The 25,494-nt window shown below is 51.9% G+C and overlaps 9 protein-coding genes across 9 annotated transcripts; 4 read left to right on the top strand and 5 right to left on the bottom strand.

Annotated features, from left to right (window-relative positions):
- Positions 1-125: 125 nt before the first annotated feature.
- BO82DRAFT_297108 (putative C6 transcription factor) lies at positions 126-2,649 on the top strand (the record flags this gene model as incomplete). The annotated part of the gene is made up of 6 exons (XM_025631935.1): positions 126-196; positions 303-714; positions 773-854; positions 908-1,694; positions 1,751-2,058; positions 2,120-2,649. Coding segments are annotated over 6 exons (2,190 nt in total), but the record flags the coding sequence as incomplete, so codon positions are not given.
- Positions 2,650-5,290: 2,641 nt separating this feature from the next.
- BO82DRAFT_407474 (putative MFS quinate transporter) lies at positions 5,291-7,106 on the bottom strand (the record flags this gene model as incomplete). The annotated part of the gene is made up of 4 exons (XM_025639633.1): positions 5,291-6,387; positions 6,453-6,521; positions 6,588-6,941; positions 7,013-7,106. 4 exons carry the CDS (start codon positions 7,104-7,106, stop codon positions 5,291-5,293), a joined length of 1,614 nt encoding a protein of 537 aa, XP_025486306.1.
- A 749-nt stretch (positions 7,107-7,855) lies between these two features.
- Positions 7,856-9,293, top strand: BO82DRAFT_359479 (putative TIM barrel metal-dependent hydrolase). The gene is made up of 2 exons (XM_025636592.1): positions 7,856-8,108; positions 8,179-9,293. The coding sequence occupies exon 2, from the start codon at positions 8,183-8,185 to the stop codon at positions 9,212-9,214; it is 1,032 nt and encodes a 343-aa protein (XP_025486305.1). The 5' UTR covers positions 7,856-8,108; positions 8,179-8,182; the 3' UTR covers positions 9,215-9,293.
- Positions 9,294-10,867: 1,574 nt separating this feature from the next.
- On the top strand, positions 10,868-12,455 carry BO82DRAFT_369672 (uncharacterized protein; the record flags this gene model as incomplete). The annotated part of the gene is made up of 4 exons (XM_025637176.1): positions 10,868-11,035; positions 11,133-11,361; positions 11,482-11,795; positions 11,856-12,455. 4 exons carry the CDS (start codon positions 10,868-10,870, stop codon positions 12,453-12,455), a joined length of 1,311 nt encoding a protein of 436 aa, XP_025486304.1.
- Positions 12,456-13,567: 1,112 nt separating this feature from the next.
- BO82DRAFT_217591 (S-adenosylmethionine-dependent methyltransferase) lies at positions 13,568-15,103 on the bottom strand. Its single transcript, XM_025630753.1, has 3 exons — positions 14,867-15,103; positions 14,538-14,798; positions 13,568-14,432 (listed from the first exon to the last, which is right to left on the bottom strand). The coding sequence occupies exons 1-3, from the start codon at positions 14,898-14,900 to the stop codon at positions 13,687-13,689; spliced, it is 1,041 nt and encodes a 346-aa protein (XP_025486303.1). The 5' UTR covers positions 14,901-15,103; the 3' UTR covers positions 13,568-13,686.
- Positions 15,104-15,307: 204 nt separating this feature from the next.
- Positions 15,308-16,169, bottom strand: BO82DRAFT_297098 (ESCRT-I subunit protein VPS28; the record flags this gene model as incomplete). The annotated part of the gene is made up of 3 exons (XM_025631934.1): positions 15,308-15,715; positions 15,774-16,010; positions 16,080-16,169. 3 exons carry the CDS (start codon positions 16,167-16,169, stop codon positions 15,308-15,310), a joined length of 735 nt encoding a protein of 244 aa, XP_025486302.1.
- A 197-nt stretch (positions 16,170-16,366) lies between these two features.
- BO82DRAFT_359477 (mRNA-binding ribosome synthesis protein NOC2) lies at positions 16,367-18,991 on the top strand. Its single transcript, XM_025636591.1, has one exon. The coding sequence runs from the start codon at positions 16,461-16,463 to the stop codon at positions 18,867-18,869; it is 2,409 nt and encodes an 802-aa protein (XP_025486301.1). The 5' UTR covers positions 16,367-16,460; the 3' UTR covers positions 18,870-18,991.
- A 7-nt stretch (positions 18,992-18,998) lies between these two features.
- BO82DRAFT_217557 (putative potassium transporter) lies at positions 18,999-22,170 on the bottom strand. The gene is made up of 9 exons (XM_025630752.1): positions 21,909-22,170; positions 21,519-21,727; positions 20,604-21,457; positions 20,386-20,551; positions 20,167-20,335; positions 20,041-20,109; positions 19,979-19,989; positions 19,890-19,924; positions 18,999-19,832 (listed from the first exon to the last, which is right to left on the bottom strand). Exons 1-9 carry the CDS (start codon positions 21,913-21,915, stop codon positions 19,262-19,264), a joined length of 2,091 nt encoding a protein of 696 aa, XP_025486300.1. The 5' UTR covers positions 21,916-22,170; the 3' UTR covers positions 18,999-19,261.
- A 656-nt stretch (positions 22,171-22,826) lies between these two features.
- Positions 22,827-25,387, bottom strand: BO82DRAFT_359474 (molybdenum cofactor biosynthesis pathway protein). Its single transcript, XM_025636590.1, has 2 exons — positions 23,947-25,387; positions 22,827-23,755 (listed from the first exon to the last, which is right to left on the bottom strand). Exons 1-2 carry the CDS (start codon positions 24,932-24,934, stop codon positions 22,950-22,952), a joined length of 1,794 nt encoding a protein of 597 aa, XP_025486299.1. The 5' UTR covers positions 24,935-25,387; the 3' UTR covers positions 22,827-22,949.
- Between the last annotated feature and the right edge of the window lie 107 nt (positions 25,388-25,494).

Below are 25,494 nucleotides of genomic sequence, written 5' to 3'. Positions count from 1 at the left end.
CCCCCTCCCCCTCGTCCCAGCCTTCGGGTGACCTCCGAGATTAAGTTCCAATCACTCTAAGACCGAGCTTGAATAGCCTCTCATGGCTTAGCTGTTAGGGCTGCTTATTGATCATGTTCGGCTAGGTTAAATGCAATGGGGCTAGCCCATCATGTTCACGGTGTGCAGCACGCGGGGAAGCCTGCGTCTATAGTCTGTGAGTTCCCCTCAGTGCTCCCTGTTGCTGATTGCCTGTATCCCCCACGCGTTCGTACTGCATCTTTTTAGCAAACCATCGATCTTTACTGACTTCTTGCTCTTAGAGCTCCGACCTTATCATATACGAAGCAGCTAGAAGCGCGAGTGGCGCAGCTGGAGGATGCGCTTACCAAGCTACGCAGCCAACAACCTTTGGAGCCCGTGGGACTGAAAGGGGCTTCTCGGGCTTCTTCTGCTTCCATAGGCGAATCTAGCGCAAGTCCGGGAAGGCGTACTCGCATAAAAGAGGAGGAAGACGATGACCAGACTCTCACCCGAGACTTCGAGGGACTGAAGGTCGAGCATGATGGACGAATATCCTTTCACGGTCCAACTAGTCTATTCCAGCTTCCAAGTGGTGTTGTCACCGAGGCTGCTTCAACATCCCATCTGGCTATGCACCTGGAAGGTCGCAAAGAAAGGCTGATCAATAATGCATGGCGGGAACGTGCCTATGAACAGCTGGCGACCATGCCGGTAAGATTCTTTGCATCTCACCGAGGCAGAAATTCAACTGACAGACATTTTACCCCAGGAACCATTCCAATATCTCCTTGACTCGCACTGGTGCTGGATTCAACCGCTCTTCAACTTCGTCTACCGACCTACTTTCACCCGTCTGTCGCCGTCCTCTCAGCATAACGAGAAAGCGTAACTGACAGTGTGATAGGTGATATGAAAATCAACGGCCCCTATTTCTCCGAAGCTCTCCTCAACGCCTTACTTTCCCATTCCGTAAGATGGTGCAAGGCAGAACCGAAGATTGGTCCGATCCTTGATTCCTTCCAAGGCGGTGCGCAGTTCTCGCATCGTGCCGTGACAGGTCTCTATGACACTCTAAAAGCAGGATGCTTTGATATCCCTACCATCCAAACCCTGCTCCTTCTCAGTGCTCAGGAATGTGGACGAGGCAATCGAACTCAGGCATGGCTATACAGTGGAATGGCCTTTCGCATGTTGGATGATCTGGGAATTTCAATTGACAGCCGCAAGTATTCCGACAGCGCACACCTGAGTGACGAAGACATTGAGATCAGGAACCGTCTTTTCTGGAGCTGCTATTTCTGGGATAAGCTGATCTGTCTGTACTTCGGACGAGCTCCGACCATGCAACAATCTCGCGTCAGCCCTCCGAGAACAATTTTGGATGATACGGCGGAGGTTGAGATTTGGACACCTCACGGTGTCGAGTTTCCCGATGGCACGCACTATCCACCTACTCAAGCCCACTCTACTTCATGTTTTATGAAGATGTGCGGTCTAGCCGAAATCCTCAACCAGATTCTTATCCACATCTACGACCCCATTCGGCAGGTCACTGAGGCGGAGTTTTATGAGTGCATCCAGGAACAGGCTAAGAACCTGGCCGACTGGTGGGATGATCTACCTCATTTTCTAAAGCTGCAGGCTACAGACCTCCCACCATATTCCCCTCCCAGCCACATTGTAACACTAAAGTACGTCTTCACTTTGAGCTCCTGCGGCCATTACTGACCACGAGTGCCCCCTCCAGCTGCCTATACCATACCATCAACATCCTACTGCATCGACCGGTTCTTTGCTCTAAGACAAACAAGTCTTACGACAAGAGCCACCTTGTTCAATGTATGACGTCCGCAACGACCATTCTATCACTTTATGACCTATATCGTCGCACATTCGGTGATGTACATGTGGTCCTCTCTCTCGCCTACAGCGTCTACACCGCGGCATCCATATATCTTTTGGAAATCCAGGCCCTGAAGTATGCCGCTCAGGGCACCCTTGACAAGCTCAAGTTCTGCGTATATGCACTGGAGAGGGTGAAGGGCTCAAATCCTGGTAAGCTTATCTTCAAATTAGGCGTGTAAAATCAACACAAGTTAATCCTTTGCTATGATAGTCATAACCACAGCTCTCAGCCTCATCTACCAGGAGCTCCAGAAGCTCCAAATCGACCTTCATATTGTCCTCCCGCCACTGTCTCAACCACCACACCCCGAACCGTCACAGAATATCCCTCAACCTCAATCCCAACCCCAATCCCGACCGCACACCTCACACAGCTCCTCAATTCCAGCGAGTCTTTCTAATACTCCAAGCCGTCTTTCTCCCGCCCACCAGCCTCAACACTCCAACCAACCTATGGCATCCAATCTCCTTCATCCTGCAGGCTTGACATCGGCAGACGCAGCACCCAGTCTCCCCCCTTCTATCTATCATCAACCCATTGCCGATTTCGAGCTCTCCCAGTCAACCGTGCCGCAGATGGCGAACACGCACATGCTAGGCGGGATGCCTAATGCCGTTATCACGCTCGATAACCCGGGTGCCTACGAGATCACACCCGAGGTCTTCGAGGCTTTCTCGTATGCGGAGCCGATGACGACGAACATGACCCCAGCTGTTGATTACGGATGGAACCGACAGTGATGCATATATTTCGCTTTACAAAGGCATGGATCGCATAGAATCAAGCGGGTAATCTAAGGGAGGAGATAATCTCTCGTCGTGTTAGGGTGAGAGCTCACATGAAAGCATTCTGATGATTCTGTAGACTCAGATAACAACATTTATACCATCACTTTTAAGGAATGAACTTAGAGAAATGCTCAAATGAGTGAATTATCACTAAGCTACACATCTGTGATCATATCCAGCACTGTAAGGATGTTGCTTCTTGAAATCTTAAAGTATACAAGGGTTATCTGCAAAATAGGGTTAAAAGCATCACCGTCTTATTTTCCTATCGCAAACAGTTACTATTTTGAGTACAAGAGTAAGCAGATAGAATATCGGAATGTCCAGAGATCAACATGCAATGGTAGTAGACAGATATGGTAAGGTTACTGCCGTGCAGTGCTTGACGATTTTGCGAGCTAAATCGAGCTCCCAAATCGGTGACTATACAAAGTCCCAAGTGACGCGGCGTGCCTCGACAAAACGGAGTGATTTCCACGAAGACATCGGCAGTGCCGGGGACAAGGAATACCCGGGAGTTCTCGGCTCGAGCATATCAGACCAGGTATGTGGCAGATTATTGAATCACTGCACTACTAATTATGGCTTGTGTCACGAACGGACGCAAATCCGTTTGCGCACCGGATATGGGTGCCGATGTACTCGGGTAAGGTCATCCTCCAAGGACAACTCAGAATGTTCAGGGCTCAGTAATGGGTTGGTTTGGTCTGCAATATACTGCTGTGGCTAGGAAATTGACGGCTGCGAAGGCATAAGTTACAGGAGTACTGTACATAAGCCTTTTCCATCAATACAATTCATCGGTTATCGAGGTCGAAACCCGTTGCCCCGACTCAGGGCCGTTTCCATGGTCGGGAAGGACTTTGCGAAACCAACCCACCAGCTTAGTAGCAACCCTACTTTCATTGTTCGTTATGGCTTTGGCCGTAATCTTGAGGTCGAGGGGCTTTAGACCATGGCCATGAAACTCATAGGATAATCTCGAGGAAGTCTTTTCAGAAACCTAAGTAACAACCTAGAGTCTCATCCGTGATGGCTTTGATTGAGCGAACCGTCAAGGACAATCGGAGGGTTTCCGACGAGTTGGGAACGTGCAGTAGATGGTCAGGGAGCCAGAGCCTTCCCTCACCAACTCCAAAGACCGATCCTTAACAAGGATGCATCAGGACCCGTTCAATCTTGACTAGACTCTGTGCAAGCGACACCCTCTTAGGAAAGAAAAGTCAGAGGTCTTCCAGAGCCCTAAGCCTGTTGGTGACTGCTTGCTTCGCCACGGGCAGATGGGGCAGCGAAGGTGTCGAAGAGGTGAGGCAGTCCGGGGTAACCTACACGTGCATATGTGTGACCGAATAAATTGGGCCTCCGACCATGAGCGACGCCACTATCCTGCAGTGTTCTCTTGTCTTACTTTGTTGTTTGCGCTTTCCAATACATACTCGAATCTCGTTTCCCCGTTTGTATGTAGATGATAGAAAGGCCTCATTCATGTATCATGCAATATAAGCCAGGCCGCTGATCATCGTTGCTATTATAGATCTCGATCCTAGTAGCGGACGCTGCTCGAATGGGAACCCGAAGTAGCAAGCATTTGCCGCGAGTAAAGAAAGTCTCTAGGTCGTATGGCCATGTCGGGCGTGCTAGTGGAAGAACAATAAGCTTGGTCCCACTATCAAAAATCCTGTGGCTGTAAACATAGCCTCAATCGCCTCCCCGGAAAAAGCCCCGCAATCCAACGATCAATCTAAATGACTGAAGCCGAGAGTTTTCGACTGCTAAGACAATTTGATTGCTTCCGTGTAAAGTCAAATATTGTTCTGCTGCGAACCATTCAATGCCCGTATTAGAAGCATCCACGTTCAGTCTCCCGTTTGAAGATTATGCACTGAATCTGCCCCTTGAAGACGATCGGCCTGTCGGTTTCATCTGCCCCTCCTCTAAAGGTGGAAGAAGATGGCGGAGATTCTGCTTCCATGGGAGCTTCCTCTTTTTGTTGCAGCAGCAGGCGGAGTATCCCCCTTTGTTTCTTGCAGTAAACAATGGATTATAGAGCGATGATCAAGCTGTTCCTGGAATGCTATCTTGGCTTCGACGAAGTCAAGAAGGACCATGCCTGGAGAGCTTTGATTGAGGCTTGACGAAAAGGCCATATTGAACTGGTACGCGTACTGCTTAATGAGAATCCTTTTGATGGGATGGAAAGGGATGACATGAACACGGATCCGCTATTCTATGCCGAGAGCGAGACACATGAAGAAATCATCTATCGCTTGCAGCCTTACACTGAGAATCATACGCCCGTCGTCGGATCGGCTGAGTAAACACAAATCGCTCTTTTGCATGGTTATACTTGTGTAGAATAATTATGGATATACGACAGACCTTTCTGCTTGTATTTGTAACCATGCAAGACGTCTCTGCACCAGATAGTTCTGTCATAAATCAGACGAAAGTAGTGTGGAATCGGTAGGTGTAGTGTAAAATTCCACTTCGTAGACAAGAGATGATGAAAGCCTTTAAGAAGTAAATATTCCCACAGTACATGAGATGTATATTAATTTATTATTTGGCGAAGGGCATGTCAGTCTCACTTGACTCAAGGTTGGCAATGTCGATCCTTGAAGTTGGCATGTTTATGGTCAAATTGACCCGGGAGAGCGGTATAAGAGCTTGCATCAGCTGCAGAGGACGAAGCGATTGAGGCATCTGTCGGTTTGGCACGCCAGCGTAAGTACCACGGGTAGTCAAATAAATCGCCCATGCGCTCCATGGGAACGCCTTTAGTCTCCGGCATCAATACACCAAGGATGATGAGTCCCGAAAAGCAAATGATGGACCAAAAGAGGTAAGCACCCCAGATATGCAAGGAGACAAACATATTCGGCGTGACCCGCACGACGGCGAACTGAAAGAACCAATGTAGTGTCATGCTCAGGGCGTAACAAACATTACGGATGCGAGTGGGGAAAATTTCCGCTCCGTAAAGATAGGGAACAGTGCAAAGTCCGATGGACCAACCAATGGCATATACAAACACGGAGGCAATAGCGGCATTGGAGGCCGACTGATTGTTGCTTGAACCGGGTCGGAGACCCATGTAAATGCCCATGTAGATGTGGGCAACCAGCTGGAGAGATAGCCCAGCCAAGGTGCAGCGGCGGCGACCCAGGTAATCAATCAAACCCCATGTAAAAGCCATGGTAAAGACAAGTTTGATGATTCCATAGATGCCAGAAGATATCAAGGAGTTGGCATTTCCAGTGACGCCAGCGTACTGGAAAATAGTGGCAATATAGTAGGTAATTCCGTTACCTCCAGTCCATTGTGCTATTGTTTGAATGATCATGAGAAGCCAAAACCGTTGGCGGTAGTTTGGGTTTTTCTGAGATTCTTTGAATGCTTGCCAGTGTGACACCGACTTCAGATCTGCTGCCTTTTCTCGCACTTGAGCATTGATGGCATTGAATTCATCCTCCACAGCAGGATCAGTGATATGCTTGCCACGAAGACGAGCCAAAACGGTACGTCCTTCTTGATAGCGTTGCTTTGAGATTAGGTAGCGGGGTGTTTCCGGAACCACGAAGGAGGCGAAGAAGGCGATTCCAACAGGTATTAGTGGGATAGACTGCACCAATTGGTATTGCGTGCGGGTGGCAGCCATGTGCAATGTAGCGCCATAATTGATGAAGAAGCCTGTCGAGTTATAACGTTAGACCGCGATTGGCACAAAGGTGGGTAGTGGAGTTTAAACATCATACCCATGGCTAGAATAAGTAGTAAAATGACCATGAAAGTACTCACGACCAAGCCTCTGGTCTTCGCAGGAGCTAAGCACGATTAGCTTTGCCTAGATTTGACATCTCAAGCGATCAAGCGATCGAGCGATCACCCACCGATTTCCGAGAGATACAACGGGGCGACCACTGTCAACGCGCCCGCTCCAAGACCACCCCAAATTCTGGCGAAGAGCAACAGTCCATAAATCCCCGATGAAAAGATCTGAACAAACAGGCCCGATGCCCAAACCAGACAAGCCAAACGCCAGGCGGGCAATCGGCCGAGGCGGTCGTTCAAATCCAGAGAGAACAAGGCGCCAAACGCTGCTCCTAGCACATTGAAAGACGTAATATTGGCTTTGCGGCTGGCCAGTCCAGCAGCATCGTGTTCCCAGTGAGACTGTACCAAATTGTAGTCGATTTGAAATGACTCGAGCTTGGTGCTGGCACTAAACCCGCCCTCATCGTAGCCTGCAGCACAGAGCCCAAGCGGTTAGTCGATGACGAGTCCAGACGGAGAAAGAGCAATTGGGGAACGATACCTTTGGGGATGCTTCCACATGCGATAATGAGAATGACCAAGGCGTAGAAAGGATTAGTAGTCCACCGCGACCAGTCGAGGGCCGCCCATCCCATGATGGCGCCAGGCGACGTCAACGCGGGGAGACGGGCTACCGGCCCAGGACAATTAAAGATATAACGATGGAAACAAGGTATTAAGGCCGATCAAAGGGAATCTGGGGAAAGCTCCAGTCTAAGAGTGGAACACTTGGCCAGGGCCACGCTATGAATGACCACAATTTAGGCGACGAGATTAGAGTGGACGAGGAGCCGAGATGAGGTCGAGAGGGGGAAGAAATTATCCACTCCACTCCGCGGGGGGCGTGACTTTCTGCCTCTCGGTCAACTTCCGCCTTCCTCCAATGCTCCATTGTATCGTCACGGTGTCTCATGTACCACTTTCTCTGCATCTCAGATGCACCCTTGTGTGACTTGTCTGCGCCCAGCGCACCATGATTTGATCAACGGGCTTTGCGAAACTCTTTCGTTAGTTGCTACGATTCATAGGAGGCGTCTGCTCCCAATACCTCCGAGTGGTGGCCGGAAAAATGCCACCCGGCGGCTCGCACCGCCAGCATCCACCGGCAGGTGCCACTTCTTCCAGGAACTGTCCGCGAACAACTTAGTCTCACTGTCTCACGGATCATCCTTCGGAGATATGGAATGCAATTATTGGCCTTTTTGCCTTCCCCTTTCTTTCATCTAGCTCGCGGTCAAAGTCCGACCTTTTCACCCCTCCTGGGGTTCCCACAATAATCACTGAGAAGTGTGAATACATATTGTGATCAGCCCTGCTCTTGTGGGTCGCGAACTCCGTCCATATATTTTACTTTGGCTCTCTTACTCTTGGCCTTTGACTATTGCCTAGGCCGAGCTAGGGCCGTCCCCAGTATTCTACAAAACAATCGGCAAGCCGATGCGGAGTCTGCCGTGATACTTTACGTATCCACAATTGTTGTCGCCGAACGGGGGATTCCCCTCCCGGTTCACGGTTTCAGTAATTTTTTCATGTCAACCATGTCTCGACAGGCGTGCTTTATAAAGGGAGTAGTGGGAAGGTTGCAAGACACGACTTTCGTGAGTTCATACCGTCCCGAGTCGAAGCTCATGTCCTGTTGACAGCTTTCCCCTCGTTCTTCGCATCAAGTATCATGACTTTGCCCTCTATGACCAAAGTACTCACAGACTTCAAGCCCAGGGCTGGTCTCTTCGGCAACACCCGAGTTCTACTCAGCACGACATCGCTCAAACAAGACAAGAGCAGTTATAACCACAGAGACATATGCAGAGTCACTACACGGGCCTCCCCAATCAAGCATCGCATACCAACAGGAACATGGGATACGCACATGCACGTTGTTGACCCGCAGCGCTTCCCCGTCTCCCTCAACGCGGTGTACAAGCCTTCGAAGCATACGATCGAAGAGGCCATGGCATTTGAATCTTCTTTGGGGATAGGAAAAATCATCCTAGTCCAGCCGTCAATATACGAAACGGACAATTCCTGTCTTTTGGAGGCACTCAGACACGTGGGGCCGTCCCGTGGGCGTGCGGTTGTGGTGATTGATCCGGCGACAATTGATTCCCAGACACTCGCAGATTGGCATTCAATAGGTGTACGGGGCGTGCGGGTGAACCTAAAATCTGTCGACACGGTGCTTGATGAACGTGACTTGACAGAAATGCTATTGCAACATGCGCAGGTCATCCGGCCCCTCGGATGGGTCATCCAAGTCTATGTTTCGCTGGAAATGGTCCCAATCCTAGAGAGAATAGTCCCTCAGCTAGGCGTCAAGCTGTGCATTGATCATTTTGGAAGCCCGGATTTGACAACAGTTGACAACCCTTTGCAAGGTGCAGCGTCATTCGATCCATACAGCCTGGCGGGGTTTTCATCTTTGATATCTCTCCTCCAAGCTGGAAAGACATACGTCAAGATCTCCGCTCCGTACCGTCTCAGCAAGGATGGACAATACCGCGATCTGGAGGTAATGGCGCAAGAGTTCCTGCGTGTGGCCCCGGACCGAGTCCTCTATGCAACCGACTGGCCTCATACGCGCTTTGCCGGGATGGACATTGAGCCATTCACAGAGACGTGTCTGCGCCTGTGCGAAAATGTGCCTGGACTGGCAGATCGAGTGTTTCGGCGGAATGCCGAAGAGATGATGGGGGAGGACGCATGATGCGCTGAGTGATCACATTGAGTACTGCAATTTTTCCACCAGACCTTACGATTCATGACTAGATTAGCGTAATACCACATACCATTGATCACATGCAATAATGCTCACCGGTGATAATTGACGGCAGACTCCGAAACAAGCAGAGAACAGAAGAACCAAGAATTACCATGTATGGATCGCCATCTCGGCCAGGTTCCGGGCCGCGGTGTGACAAGTTGGGAGAAGAACCTTTTTTTTTCCCGGCGGGAACAAGGAGGCAGTTCAATTGTTCCCCGGGTAATCCGCGGCTATCCGAACGGGCTTGCCGTTAATCCCCCGTTGTCACTGTAGGCGCGCCCTTCCAGCGACACTATTGCACTGGCACTGCTCCCTAGCTTCGGGAAACCTCCGATCTGCGCTTCTCAACTATGGTTGACTTGGTTTCCAACACATCCAGATGGATCATGTTTCCGGAATACCTTGACCACCTGAAAGCCTGTGGTCAAGATCTCTGTCTATGTTGCAGCAACGATCATAATTGGTCTGTACCGTGTCTCATGCGGGAATCGGACTGGCTCCTTGTGCTCTTCCAGCCGAATGATGGCCTGTGCATCGAGAAAACGTCTCTGTTATCACGATGACGGTATGCGTCGTACTTGTACAACCCAACCCTAATCTCCAGGATCACAATCGCTGAACGTTTGCAAGGCACCTGCACCTTAAACCCGTTCCAGAACCACCGAGACTAGAGAGTAATGGCTCACCAGGAAGGCAGGCTCCTGCACACCTTCCACTTCAAACCTTTTCGCAGCCCTATTCCAGAGAGATTTCTTCCAGCGGCCCCCCACAAGAAGCGAGCGAGTCACCTCCGAGGCACATGAAACATCCGAGTCTAGTGTGTCTAGGACTCGATCATTGAGTATAGTCGCCACCGTGTTGATCTCTAAGGATGTTGTAGCTGAGATGGTCTGAGCATAGGTCTCATGATCGGTTCGGTAGTAGGCGTCGATGGTTAAATGGCGACTTCCTTCAGACGGAGGGCCCAGCTGGACCAAGAGGGCGCGGCTGAGGTGTATGACAGCAGTAGGTTTTCGACAGAATCTTGTTTTGAGCACAGGACCAAGGCACACAGTTCAAGAGAAGAACCGGTCATATCAGTTCATCGATTGCTTCAAATCCTCATCTCGGTTTTTGGTATGCAGGTATGCCACCTACTCAGTAGAAATATTCACCTCGCGCACTACACCGAGATCTGTCTTCTGCGTCGAGCTTCGAAGATCTCCTCTGAATAAAGCGAATAGTCGGAATGTACAGAGTTCAGAGAATAATCCGACAATCGGAGAAGCATATTTACATCCATGATGTCAGATAGTCCCAATACTTGTTTTTCGGAGAACCAGTGCTACATAAGCAAAGTCTATTGAGTCTTGCAAACAATGTGAAACCAACACCGAAAAGAAAATCCCCGGAACCTGGAATGAGGGTCAGAACCTTCATAGAATCATAGCATCATATATCGAGCAGCAAGCGACTGATACATGCCACCGGTGTGATCATCTATCCAAGTCAGCCGGTTGAGAAGCAAACCTGGACGTCTTTAGTCAACTGCACATCACAATTCCTCCTCAAATCACAGAGTGACCGGAAAGCGCGCCATATGCGGTATACGCCACAATGGCTCACCATGAATACCTTCACGAGTTGGATTTTCATGGAATGTTGTTGGCCCAGATATCTTACTATATCCCCTTTATCGAAGAATACGAGCTATCCTTTTTGCGAAGCTGCTATGATGCCTTGGTGGAGAAGTGGCCTATCCTGCAGGGCTCCGTTGACATCAGGGTGAGTTATCTGCCAAATGGAAGTCTCCACATCAGAAATCACTCATCCCAAAGGTTCTCTCCAGCGGCGAGAAATAAGTGATTATGCGTATACCAAGATTCCTGGATTTCAAGCTGTCAATATTGAACAACGTGATCTTGGTATTTACGACCAAGTGGGCTCTATATGCTTCACGCCATCCTTATTACGCCTCATTTGCAAATTGATAGCGAAGAAGGTCGACTTAGGAAAGCTGAGGCCCCGAGTGTTTGTTATCAGTGTGACCAGGATGGAGGGATGGTCTGTGATAGGATTTCATATTGACCATTCACTTTGCGATGGCGGTGGTATGCTCTGCTTGATTGTTTGATATAGAACTGGGGACAGTTCGCTGACGTATTTGGGGGCTTTCCCTCTTCTCCCAGGATTCAAAAATATCATTCGTGCATACTGTGATATCACACAAGGAAGAACAGTTGGTCCCTTGAGAAGGAGACCAAGAAGCGTGCAGCTAGGTCAGTGCCGGGGGGGCCCGACAAGCCTCAAATGGCCGATGGTCGACGAAGATTGCCGCGCGTTCACAATCGGAGATGCAGTGAGAGGATCATTCACCGCAGGATGGAGTCTCAGCAAGGAGACATTCCGATACTTCTTCGAGGAGCGGATTGACGGTAGAGTGCATGTGCCCGAGCAACTCGTTCGAAAATGGCAAGACGACTGTTCAGCCCAAGGCATTCGGGTGACTACACATGACACACTTACAGCTTGGATAGCACGAATAGTAGGTTTTGTTGCATGAGTTTCAGAAACCTGAAGTGTGTTAACGTCAACATTTCTGCAGGTATTATCAACTTCCCCGGGGCCGAAGAGGCGACCATTCAACATTGTGATCCCGATCAGGGTTTCAGCATTGCTCGACGAATCAGCCCACCAGAATGTACTCGAAAATAGCTTCATCATTTCTTCACTGACTTTGAGCCCAGGAGAGGGCAACCTCTCGATCCCAAGAATCTCCAAGCAAATTCGCACGATGATCGATGCTTCCAAACAGATCGACAGTTTGCAATCTGCCCTTGGCAAACAGGCCAGAGACCGCTTCTCTCTAACATATCCATTGACTAAGGAAGTAGGTTCCCCAAATCCGTGGTTGTCATTAACTTCCTGGGATGCGATCGCACCCGACGAGGTTGCGACAGCAGCCTTCACAGCACCGGGCAAGACTCGGTTCGTCTCATGTGAAGAGCTGAAGGTTTTTCCTATGTTCGACCTCACAATTCCTAATCTGAAGAACGCCCTATGTTCTTTCAAGTGTCCGTGCGGTGGGTACTGGCTCCACGGACCCCTTCTGACGAAAGCCTGGGATGCCGCCCATGCAGACGTGGCTGCCGAGAATTCTGGCATTTCGAATGCAGATTCCGGTCTTGTAGATACCAAGTGCTAGGTATGCGAACGTGGGAAGCTAGGATCATGTGCTATGCCTGCAGTATAGTCTGCAGACAACGAGTGGAAACCATCAGGAAGAGAGGTAAATTCCTAGAACGTACCGAAGGCTTCGTTATACGGTACCGTTCTAGGAGTCCAGTGTGCTTTCTCTACAGCCTATCCTACTTCTATACGAATAGGGACTGCGGGTGATGTTGGCCGAACAGCTATTGTTTTGAATAAATCCTATTGTTCCTTCCTTACATTTATATTGTATATTAAGATGCTATTTTCGTTATTAAAATAATAAAATTCAGGTATATTAATTAAGTATATTAAACAAGTTCTGACTTACCTATGATAAGCTAATTTATATATAAAACTGGACAGCAAGTATAAGGGTGGGCCCCGACAATAATGCCAAGCCCATATCCAACAGCCAATGTGATGGAATAAGTGCAACGAAGCAATGATGCGGCAGCTATCGAGCCTCTGCGTGCTCCTAGAACCCGGAAACAAAACTGGCATAGGAAGTCTGCTTCGAGAGGAAGAGGCACACACAGGAGTTCTAAGTCATAGTACCTGTTGAAGGGGAAGGCGTGGAAAACCCTTTCCAATGTGGAAACGAGGTGGGCACGCTCGATCACAGACTCCCCTCTCTACCTCTAGGAGCCTCACACATGACATCCAGAAAAGCTTACCTGACACAAGTCACGGGCTGATGCGCTCCGACATCGTGTTGAGCAAACTAACCTAAAGCTCTGGAGCACACACCAAACAGATTCAAACTTAGCGCAGAACGATTTCCCGTCTGCACAATCATTTTGTATCGACATCTTAAGAGAGGTGTGTGGATCTTCCGAAGTATACGGTATAAGCGATAATCACTGTTTCTGTGAGTGACAAGTGAAACAGATAGATCTATACACCGAATCTTGAGACATGCTATATCTAACGCTCTAAACGCTCTACTTAGCTCTAGATTTGCGACGGTGAAACCGGGCTCTCCCATGTGCGAATTAATCCGCTCTAGCCGATGTATAATCTCTATCACGCTTTGCTTGATGCCGTGTGGCAGTCGCTAGTGCTGATGCTGGTGCTGTTGATGCTATATATGATGCGAATATGTTTTTCGTGACGTCGTGGAAATATAAATCGCTGGGTGGCTTTGCCTGGACCACCACCTGAAGTGGTGGTAAAGGAAAAAGAGGAATCGTGGAAGGTGGAAGCTGAGGGCGCAAGCAGACTGGCTATAGCTTCTCACTCCACCCCCAAACGGACCACCAGCATCGAACCTCTAGGGCCCCGCCATCGGCCGACTCCCAGTCATCATAGCCGACCTCCTCGCCCTCGTCAACGACCGCCAGCCCGAGCTGGCCCATCCGCTGCCGGAAGTCCTGCACCTGCGGGAGGTATGCGTCGCGCAGGGGCATTTCGACCACGACGCGGGCGTTGAGCCCCCGGCTGAGCCAGTGGGTGACCGTGTCGACGAGCCACTTGGGGTGGTTGGGCGAGTACAGCGGGTCGGCAGCAAGGATGAGATCGTACTGCTCGGCGGGCGTGGGGAGGGGTGTCGGCGGCACGGACCAGTCCAGCACGCCGGTGGTGACCGTTGCGCCGGTGCGGTTGAGCAGCTCGACGTTGAGGGCCGCGTTGTGCGCGAGGTTGGGCACGATGGCGGGGAGGTCGGTGAGGTGGATGCTAGCGGAGGGGCCACGGAGGGCCGCAAAGGAGAGGCCGACAAGGCCGGTGCCGGCGCCGAGTTCGAGAGCGCGGAGGGTGCGCTCGGGGTGGAGTTGCGGCGTGGTAGTGGCGGTGGGGACGAGTTGCGGGGGGGATTCGAGGAGGGAGTGCAGGCGGATGGAGAGGAGGTAGGATGAGACCCAGGTTTTCATGCCCAGGTTGTCGCTCGTCAGGGATGGTTCGTGCAAGGTGAGCGTGTATTCTTCGCCATGGGAGGTCGGGATCATGAAGACTCGTGACATGGCGGGCATTGCTGTGTGGTGAGTGTCAGATCGGATACTCTATCGACCCAGCCAGCCCTCTCGGCCGGTGGTGATGATCACGGCTACAATGACAAGCTACGCTGCATCCTACGTACCGGTTCGACCTGAGCGCTCGCTGAGTCTAGCCGCAGCGGCGTCCCAGACAGCCTCTCGAAGCTCCTCGGTGTCGAGCCATGCCAGGGGACTCGAGATGATCGAGGTCAAATAGCGGGTGATACCGGCCGGGTGGACGGCCTGCGCCCTCACCGCTTCAGGGGCTTTGAGACCAAAGCTTCGCGGCTTTGTTGTCAAGAGACTGAGAGCCTGGATGAGTTCGGTGCCTGAGGGCTTAGTATGGATCTGGGGAAGATCGAGCACTGCGACGGGCTTATCAGCTCATTATCGCTCCTATCTATCAGGGGCTAAAGTGGAGGGGCAAACGCACCGTGGATAGGCTCGTCGGGATCGGCGCTGATCATGATGTCGGTATGCGGAGGGACGACCTGGCTGCACAGAACGGGATACTAAATGGTATAGAAGACGGTGAAGCTGCTCTCTTTCTTATAAGCCCCGGATCTGTGGCGAAATGAGCGATGAGGATAGAAGATCTGGGCCTGCAAAAAAAAAGTCGAGATTGCCCGAAGAGGAAAGGCTGGTGTGCGTTGTTCCGCGGATCGGATCCGCTCCGCCGGCGCAGTTGAACCTTCACGTCCCGAGATAACCAGATAACCACGTTTTGCATCTGATCAAAAATACACGCTCCGGAGATCACCATCTAGACATCAAGAAAACATGGGAAAAACTCGGTGGGTATCTAACCCCAAACGCCCAGGCGCAATGCTGTAAGATAAAAGACATTCATCCCCTCCAAACTCAATTGGCCGGCTCAGCCTAAAGTCGACTTGAACCCCATGTACGCTTGCTCGATATCAAAGGACAGTTCTCTGGCCTGCTCTTCACTGAGCTCCTCAGTCGCTCGCATTTGATTCAATGTGATCAGCCACTGGATGATCTTGCCCCGGTTCTCAAAGTCCGCGTCGGTCACCTTGTTGACGGACTGGATCACTTCGGAGAGCAGAGGGTGCAACGCATCTTTCGAGACCATGTTCAATTTCAGCGCATCGAGGAAGGTTATAAAATTCTCGGTGGCTGTCAGGATCAAGGTGCCAGAAGCGCCGCCTGGCGGGCCTGTTGCTGCCGGGGCCATGTTCGCCGCGGGGGTACTATGAGTCGCTTGTTCCACTGTGGCGGGGAGCCCGATTCGTAAACGCTCGGTGGCACGGGGGCATTCCAGCTAGAGATGCGCATAAACGATCAGTTTGAATGGCCCGAGTTCTTGAGAATATACTCACCCCCCATTTGCGCTTGAAAGTCTCGAGGTCGACGAATTCTCCGGCTACGATATCGTCTCCCAAGCTAGACTTGTACTGCTTCAGTAGGCGAGTGCAGGTCTCTGTGTACTCCGATTCTGTGACCACATCTCTGATATAAGCCTTCTCAAGGCCATCCAAAGTGACAATGATACTGTAAATCTCCGCTAGGGATTCGTGAAGATCGCGCTCCGCCGAGCTAGAAGCTAGCTTTACTTCCTGGCATTGCGTAATGTGACCAGTCAGCCAGCTGCGACCCAGCAAACAGACCGTACGGCTCTAGCTTACCTCATCGAGGTTGATGGACGCAGCCAGCGCCGGATTGGGCGTATAGCTGTAAGGCGTCGGAGCATAGGACAAAGGCCGTTGCGCATACATGGTTGAAGCGAGGAAGTCTTGATCGATTGACAGACTATTGATGCTCGAACTGGACTGGACGGTGTCCCGCATGAGGGGAAACCATCACCCCCCAAGGCGGTCACCCGATGAGAATCGCCGCTCACCGCTCGATTCTGCCGCAACATGTATTTTTTTCCGTTCTCCAGATTTTTTTTCCCGGGTTCCCTAAGATTTCGCGGGATTCTTCTCATCTCTTGGATTTCTTCCCCCCAATTTTACACCTATCTCTCTCTCTCCACGAAAACCTCGTGAAGGGAACATTCCGGCATCATGGCTGGAGGTCAGAAGAAGTCCACGAAGAAGTTCGAGAAAAAGCATCTGAAGGATGTTCTCGAGCGTCGAAAGGCCACCGCCAAGATCAAGCAGCGCAACCACCTGAAGGAGAAGCGTAAGGCCGACAATGCGAAGCAGCGGGCGGAGCGGGAGGACGATGCGGAGGAGGACACCGACCAGGTCCAGAAGCAGAAGGACTTCGCGGAAATGAACGTCGACGATTTCTTCGCGGGCGGCTTCGACATCCCCGATTCGGCGGCCGAGTTGAGCAAGAAGGGTCGCAAGAAGGCCGTCACCCCCAAGATCGGCAAGCGCAAGCGCTCCGACGAGCAGAAGGAGGAGGAGGAGGAGGCCGCCGCGGCTTCCAGCGGTGCCGAGGAAGATGGCAGCGATGACGAGGGCAGCGGCCCGGACGACTTCGAGGCGCACAAGGGTCAGCTCGAGGCATTGAAGGAGAAGGATCCGGAATTCTACAAGTACCTGAAGGAGAACGATGCCGAGCTGCTCGACTTCGGTGACCATGGTGACCTCGCCGAGGTCGACCAGCTGAGCGAAGAGGAAGAGGAGGAAGAAGGTCCTGCGAAGAAAAAGAAGAAGGGCTCCAAGGCCAAGGCGGAGGCGGAAGAAGAGGAGGAGGAGACGCAAGACAACACATTGACCCTCGAGATGGTGCAGAAGTGGCAGAAGTTGATGGAGGAGCAGCACTCGATCCGGGCGATGCGCCAGGCGGTGCTGGCCTTCCGCGCGGCGGCCTACGTCAGCGAGGGCACCGAAGAGCACAAGTACCAGATCTCCGACTCGAACGTCTATCACCAGGTGCTCGTCACGGCGCTCAACAACATCCCGCGGGTTCTCTCGCATCACCTGCCTGTCAAGGAGAGCGCCTCGGGCAAAGTGCGGATGTCGATGGACTCGAAGAAGTTCAAGACGCTCACGCCGCTCATCAAGTCACACACCTCGTCGGTGCACCAGCTGCTGACCAACCTGTCGGACGAACAGACCCTGAAGCTCACCCTCTCCTCGATCGAACCCATGCTCCCGTACCTCCTCCAATTCCGCAAGCTCCTGAAAGTCCTCATCAAGACGATCGTCGGCATCTGGGCCGACGTGTCCACGACCGAGGCCACGCGGATCACGGCCTTCCTGATCCTGCGCCGGCTGATGGTCATCGGTGACGCCGGACTCAAGGAGGCCGTGCTCAAGGCCTCGTACGAGGGCGTGGTCAAGGGCAGCCGCAACACGACCGTGCACACGCTGGCCGGCGTGAACCTGATGAAGAACTCGGCCGCCGAACTCTGGGGAATCGACCAGAACGTCTCCTACACCACGGGCTTCAGCTTCGTCCGCCAACTCGCCATGCACCTGCGCAGCAGCATCACCAACACCTCCAAGGAGTCCTACAAGACGGTCTACAACTGGCAATACGTGCACTCGCTCGACTTCTGGTCGCGCGTGCTCGCGCAGCACTGCGACGCCCTGGTCGAAGCGCAAGCCGGCAAGCCCTCCGCGCTGCGCCCGCTCATCTACCCCGTCGTCCAGATCACCCTCGGCGCGATGCGCCTGATCCCGACGGCGCAGTACTTCCCCCTGCGCTTCCAGCTCACCCGCGCCCTGCTGCGCCTCTCCCGCACCACCGGCACCTACATCCCCCTGGCCTCCGCGCTGCTGGAGGTCCTCAACCTCGCCGAGATGCGCAAGCCCCCGAAGACGAGCACCCTGCGCCAGCTCGATTTCAGCACGGCGATCCGGGCGCCCAAATCCTACCTGCGCACGCGCGTGTACCAGGACGGTGTCGGCGAGCAGGTCGCCGAGCTCCTCTCCGAGTTCTTTGTGCTGTGGGCCAAGCACATCGCGTTCCCGGAGCTGAGCGTCCCCGTCGTCGTCGCCCTCAAGCGCTGGCTCAAGCAAGTCAGCGCCCGCTCCGGTGGCAACAAGAACACCAAGATCAACCAGATGATCCTGCTGCTCGTGCAAAAGGTCGAAGCCAACGCCCGCTGGATCGAGGAGAAGCGTCTCGCCGTCACCTACACCCCCCGCAACCGCGCCGAGGTCGAGTCCTTCCTCAAGGACGTCGACTGGGAGAGTTCCCCGCTCGGCGCCTTTGTCAAGTCTCAGCGGAAGCTCCGGGAGGAGAAGGCCGCGCTGTTGGAGCAGGGTCGGTTGGAGGAGGAGAAGCGGCGCGCGGAGGAGAAGGCTGAGGCGGCGAGGGATGTGATTATGGATGATGTCATTAGTGAGAATGATGAGAGTAGTGAGGATGAGGACGATGAGGAGGGTGAGGAGGAGGTTGATGGTGTGGATGCTTCTTCTGATGAGGAGGGTAGTGAAGAAGAGGAGGAAGAGGAGGAGGAAGAAGAGGAAGAGGAAGACGAGGATGAGTTGGAGTTCGAAGAAGAGGAGGATTAGACTCGCCTCAAGCTTTCTAATGTTGTTTCTTTTTATACCTTATACTCTATGTAGCTATCGGGAAACCCACTGCGTCCAAGTTTGTTTTTTTTTATGTCAATATGAAAAGTTCAAGATCCATCTTTGTGCTACATCTGTAGATTCTTGTACTACCATTGGAGAATAATAGCCAATCGGTAACTTGGAACTCGAATAGCATTGAACTTTTATGACTATCGATGTAGTCGGAAATCAGGAGAAACATAAAGCAACAGAATCTCAGAAGCAGAGCAGTAGCCAAAGCATGAAGATCAAATCACGAATCTCAAGCAAACAGCCCTCATACAGGGAGGGCAATCTCAATCATCATCTCCAACAGTCCAATCTTCAGTGCCCACGTGCACCTCCACGATCTAAACCGACCCAATGGGCATCTTCTCCGCCCCCCACGCGCGGGACTGCTCCCGCCGCATCGCCGCATCCTCTTCCTCCGCCCACTCCAGCGACTCGTTGGGGAGCATGACGGCGCGATCGATGGCGACCGGGAGGCCCCGGTGGCGACCCCGCAGGGTCACCGCCGCCAGGATCAGCTTGCTGATGGGGTGCCAGGCGCCGCAGAAGGAGGCGTTCGAGCCCGGGTAACCGACGCTGACACCCACGCAGCCGTAGGCGGAGACGATCTCGAAGATGATGTTGAAAGTCGAAAAGGCGACGGGCTGCTTCGAGAAGTGGTCGGATTCCGCGACGCTGATCAGGAAGACGGCCAGCGCGATCCACCAGAGATCGTGGCTCAGCTGGGAGCGCAGCTGCTGGTGGACAAAGTAGCTCCGCGAGGCTTCGTGGCTGGATCCGTCCCGACGGCCGAGCATGCGGTGTCGAATTAGCTGAATCACGAGGTTGGGTTGCGGGCGTGATTCTTCCTCGCCGCCGATGGGTTCGTGGGCGTAAATGCCCAGGGACCGTTCTTCGTAGACGTTTGTAGTTCTAGGTGGTCGTTAGAATGGATTGATATAAGATATAGGGGGCAGCGGTTCGACAAACCTCATAGTGAGCAGCACGGGATATGCTGATACATACTATAGATAAAAGTCAGTTTATAGCACAACCAAGGGTGTTTTCAAGAAACAAACCATCATGAGAACTATGAAATATTAGCAGTTGTTAACGGCGTGGAGCATGGAAAAATGCTTACCATATAGAACAAGCAATCCCTGACGCAGATCGGCTATCGTCACAACATAAAAGCCTCCCGCACGAACAGCTGCAGATGAAATCGATTAGCTCAGGCTCAATGAACAGACAATCTTGAACAACGAACCTGAAGCCTGAAATAGGCCATCGAGAACCCGATAGCCTGTAGGCAAGCTCTCGATCTCTTTGTTGCCAATGGCAAGAACCTCGAAAGCAGCCCAGTCTATAGCGTTAAAGATGATAATAGTGGCCAGGAGGAACCATGTGTGACGTCTCGGAAAGAGGTTGGTATACACCTTGACGAAGGTTAGTACACCATGCATGGACAACCGCAAGTTGCACATACTCTTCGAGGATGATCAAGGATGAAGTCCAGAGTGACTCTCCATGTGGCCCACGATGGGGACTTTGGCAGCACGCATTTCATGACCCAGATAATGAAACGCAGGAAACACGGATAAAGAGTGTTGCCGGCCAAAATCAGGAAGCTCATGGTGAGCAATGGGTAAGCACTGATGGAGTCAGTTGCCTTTCGAGCCAGAAAATCACGGTAAGTAGAAATACCTTCTTTGGAATGCAACCATGTTGGCATCCAATAGCGACATGCCGCTGTTGACAAAAGCGGATACTGCTAAGAAGGCGCCTGTCCAAAAAGGCGACAGCCCGTTCTCCCGGGCCTTTTCTGGATGATTAACTGCGACCCATGTGCCCATCCCAACTATTCCACAGATGACAAACATGACCCAGTACAGAGTCACAATAACTAGTAGAAAGGACACGGCTCTGTACTCAACGCCTCCTAGTTTCTCTCGCTCCTCGGGGGTAAGCCCGTGAAATTGAGAATTGCGTGAAATGATGCCCTTGGACGCGAAATACTTCTGCGTTCCCTTCAAAATGCCTTTGAGCGCAGGCATACTCTCTTCTTCCTCTTCTCGCTGCGACGAGCGTGGGACAACATCTCGAGGATGGTTGTTCAGATCCATGCGAGCACCAACTCCTACCATGGGAAAGACACGATGGTGGTGTTGTCGGATTTTCAAATGACCAAGAGTGACCTGGTCATCATCAATCCAATTGATCTGGTCCTCGTCTGAGGACGACGCATTCGCATCCGCAGCTGTGACACGAGCTGCCACTGTAACTTTGGATTCGTCAAGAACAAATTCACCTGACTTTGGTGACTGCTCATGCTCTTCGACTCCATTCTCATGGACGGGCTCCAGTCGAGCGATTTGGCTCGGATTCTTAGTTGACGAAGCGCTTCTTCTTTTACGCTCGTCCACGATATGTTTAAACTTCGACTGGAAAGCATTTCTCCGGACGAAGAGCACTGTGATGGAGATCATAATTCCATGTCCCAGCAAGAGCAGCGCAAAGAGGATGGATTGCTGGAATGAATTCAATTTGGATAAATCCACCTGGTCAAAAGTCAGAGAATGTTCTTGACCGGGGTGGACACGGGGATTGCTGGAAACGTACAGTATTCAGCCCAGCGCCAGTCATGGCACTGACGCACATAAATAAAGCGTCGACATAGGCAATACTGCGCGCAGGGGTGGCAGAACCCCAGAAAATAGCACTGCAGATCAAGGGCGTCGCCAGAAAGTACGCATAATGAAGCGTGAGGAAGTTGAAGGGCGGAAGCACCGCCATAATGCTCCGTCCGAGGAGCCGTCGCGAGTTCCAGTCTGTGATGGTGGCATGTTAGCATTTGTATATCAAGTTCAAGGCCGCTGATCCTCAGGGCGTCATGTTCTAGGGCTGTTCTAGCCTCCAGATCCTGCTTGCACCATTCCAGACGCAAGGGAGGGTGAGACGAAACATGGGGAGCAGAACATGGTCGCGATGCTATGCAAGGAAGAAACTTACTTGTCATCTTGATGGATCGGATTATCCGAGTATATTGCAATTTATGGAGAGGGATGGATTAGGCCTCGCTGGCAACGAAGCGGGAGCCCTGGGCCTCGAGCTACCGGCTTCGTTTATCGTAATGACAACCACTCGAGCTTTGGTGGTTGAATGTCTCTTATTTGGTGATTGGAGGGGGAGGGGAAGCGCACACCGCTACCCACAAGGACTTTGCAAAATCTGTATCAATCGTAATTTTATCCGAAATTTCATTGTTTGTTTCCTTGGGTGGTGCGCTGTAAAGCAGTTGAAAGAAGTCACCAACGGGGAGATGACTTGTAGAATAGAGAAAAAGTGGTTAAATCGGTGATGAGTGGTGGTGGTAATGAGGATTGTGGGCGGAATTGTGGCGGTTGTTGTATTATAGTAGTGGTGGTGGTAGTAAAAGTGATAGTAGTATAGGAGCGGCACAGCTAGCAGGGATCCGGAAATGCTAGTAAGTACTCAAGAACAATCGGCAGTTCCGTTATCGACAAGATTAGACGGTCAGTTGGAGTGTATAGTGTTCGAGTAGCGTAGATCTTTGCGAAAAACTTCCGAGTTGAGCAAAGTTAGGGTCAATAATCGGGGGCAAAGCGTATGTTATTCCATTTTTAAAGACCTTCACGGTAGACAAGAATGTGTTGCTTGAAAGAAGAGTTAAGAATTGGAACCGGAAAAGGAAGAGAGAAAAAGGAACAGAGAGGAACGAGAGAAAAGGGCAAAAAGTTTGGTGTGGCCAGTGGGTGGGCTGTGTTGATTCGAGGAAAGGCGGCGGGCCGAGAATCCAAACTAAGGCGGACTTGGCTTCTTCACCAACCGTTGGGCCACTCGTAAGGCTGGCGATCGATCAAAGCAAAAGAAAAAATAAAATAAAATAAAATAAAAACGGCCAATACACGTCACTCCAATTCGATGCTTTTCGACTGGCTTGATGACTCAATTACTCGAACTTGAGTACTGTCGTCTAACTAATGGATTACACACATAACGGTCCCCATATCAATCGATCATATCAATCGATCAATCGCCTTCTTCAGCTTCTCCATTGTCTTGGACCACTTCGTGGCGAACCCAATGCCCACTTTTACCCCCCTTCTTCTCCAGCAGCTTCACGCCACCGATCACCATTCCCTTATCCACCGCTTTCAGCATATCGTACACCGTCAGGGCGGCTCCCATCGTAGCAGTCATCGCTTCCATCTCGACCCCCGTTCGTCCCAGGCAGCTCACGGTAGCCGTGACGTGCATCGCCCCATGGCCCATTGAGCCGTCCGAAGCACGCGCTTCCGCAGCATCAGGGTCCAGTAACCGCACATCTACCTCGACGCCCGTGATGCCAATCCCCGGGTGACAGAGGGGGACCAAATCCGGGGTTTTCTTGGCAGCCATAATGCCGGCGATGCGGGCGACACTGAACACGTCCCCCTTCTTGGTCCCACGGCCCTCTCGTAGTATCTCCCACGGCCGCGGGTTGGAGAATTGCACCACACAAGCAGCCGTGGCTTGACGTTTCGTCACCGGCTTCTCTGCAATCTTGGTCATGTGCACGTGCTGCGAGCTGTTGAGGTGAGGCAAGTCTGGATCAGAGGCTGTGGAAAGGGAGATCTTGTTTGAGTCGTCCCTTTCCATATCTGGGTCTGTCCGTTGGGAGTCTGCAACAGACGGGTTGTCATTACGGGCACGGGAATAATATCGGACTTGTGCGGTGACCTGTGAACCGGAGGAGAGTAGGTGTAGAGGAATCCTTCCCCATGTAGGCGATGCCAACCTGGTTGGTGGATTGTACAAAGAAGTGGCATTGATCGAACTGCCCATAATTCCATTATCTATAGCCCATCCATCAGCACGCATCCCAGAAAGTCAATCATCATATAGTTTCCAAATTCAGTTCACAGCTATGAACCCCCTTGTTCACGAAACATACTGAGACACCTTCTACATGCATTGATCATAATTCATGAAACTCATTCGCCCAAATGCAAATATCCAAAAAGAAAAGGAGGTCGCGCCTACCCACCGATAAGGATCATAGGGCGGTTCTTCATGTCCTTCAACTCGCCCATGCCAGCATGTTTCGCTTTCTTGCGTTTTACCGCCATGCCAATGATATCAAGCACTTCTTGTTCTCTCTGTGGGACCTCGGTCGTGTGGGCCGCAGATTCCAAAAGTCGCAGGTTCTTCATGGCGTCTTCATCAATAGGCTCGCCGTTGTTCTGTTTCCTGATAACATCGCGGAGCGACACCTCTGCATTTCCAAACAAACAGACCTTGAGATTCCCGTCACAGGTAATGCGCAAACGGTTACAGGTGCCGCAGAAGTTGTGGGTCATGCTGGTGATAAACCCAATCCGACCCTGAAAGCCTGGCACCTGATACGTTTTGCTCGTGTCATTCTTATGGTCTGCAACCTTCTCCAGCGCGGGATACTTCTCCCGTATGATAGCCAGCATCTCCTGGTAGGAGACCATTTTGCCCTGGCTCCATTTGTTGCCGTCAAATGGCATGTACTCGATGAAGCGCACTTCAATGGGATTTTCACGCCCCATTTCAATGAACGGAATGATTTCCCGGTCGTTGAGCCCGCGCATCACCACACAGTTGATTTTCAACTTGATTCCCGCCCCCATCTTGTTCATCTCGAGGATGCGGTCGATGCTCTTCATCACAGCATCGAAGCCTTTCCTCCTTGTCATAATCTGAAACTGAAAGGGGTCCAAGGTATCCAGACTGAGGTTCACTCCAGTGAGTCCTGCCTCTGCCATAGCGTCCAGTTTGCGGTGCAGGGAGATTCCATTTGTTGTTAAGCATAGCTCACGGAGACCGTTCCGCCGGAGCTCGCCGATGGACTGCATTAAGGGTACAATATCCTTCCGGACGGTGGGCTCACCGCCAGTCAAGCGGATCTTTGTGACACCTTGCGCGACAAACAGCGACGATAGATAGACGATTTCGGGGGTGGTGAGGAGGCGGCTCGGTGGCGATAGCTCTATACCTTCTTCGGGCATGCAGTAGAGACATCGAAGATTGCAGCGCTCGGTCACGCTTATTCTGAGATAATCATGTGGACGGTTGAAGCTATCGGTGAGGAATTCCGAGAAGGGTTTCGCAGACTTGAGAGCCGACCATCGCGACGGGGAGGACTTCGAGGACGGGGGGATTTCAGTAGTAGGCAACGATGTCGTAGATGAGTCTGATGCGGTGGGTTGATCAACCGAGACCGAGTTCGAGGCTGTATTGTGCCTTCGAAAGTGTGGCAGAATAAGCGTGCTCGTTCGGGGCTGACATCTGCGGGGAAGTGAGAGAAGGGGCGCAACTCCCCGCCTGCGCAATAAGAGCTCATTCATCCTCGACGGGGATCTCGATTCAGCGGGTATCAGATCCTGGCATCTTGCTGTACCTGCGAAGCGCTATACAGGTGCGGGTGTATGCAGGTGGAGAAAGCAGGGACTCGAGAGGCGTTTGTTAAATGAATGGCTGAGGGGGAATGTCTTATCATCGCGGGCGCTGGGATTCGCCGCCATCTCCGCGGGTTCTCGGGGTTTGCCGCTGGACGGTGGGTCACGTG

The sequence above is a fragment of the Aspergillus uvarum genome (assembly GCF_003184745.1).
Source record: "Aspergillus uvarum CBS 121591 unplaced genomic scaffold BO82scaffold_95, whole genome shotgun sequence".
Taxonomy (NCBI): domain Eukaryota; kingdom Fungi; phylum Ascomycota; class Eurotiomycetes; order Eurotiales; family Aspergillaceae; genus Aspergillus; species Aspergillus uvarum.
Note: the sequence above shows the minus strand (reverse complement) of the source record. Positions and strands in the feature narration are given on the sequence as shown.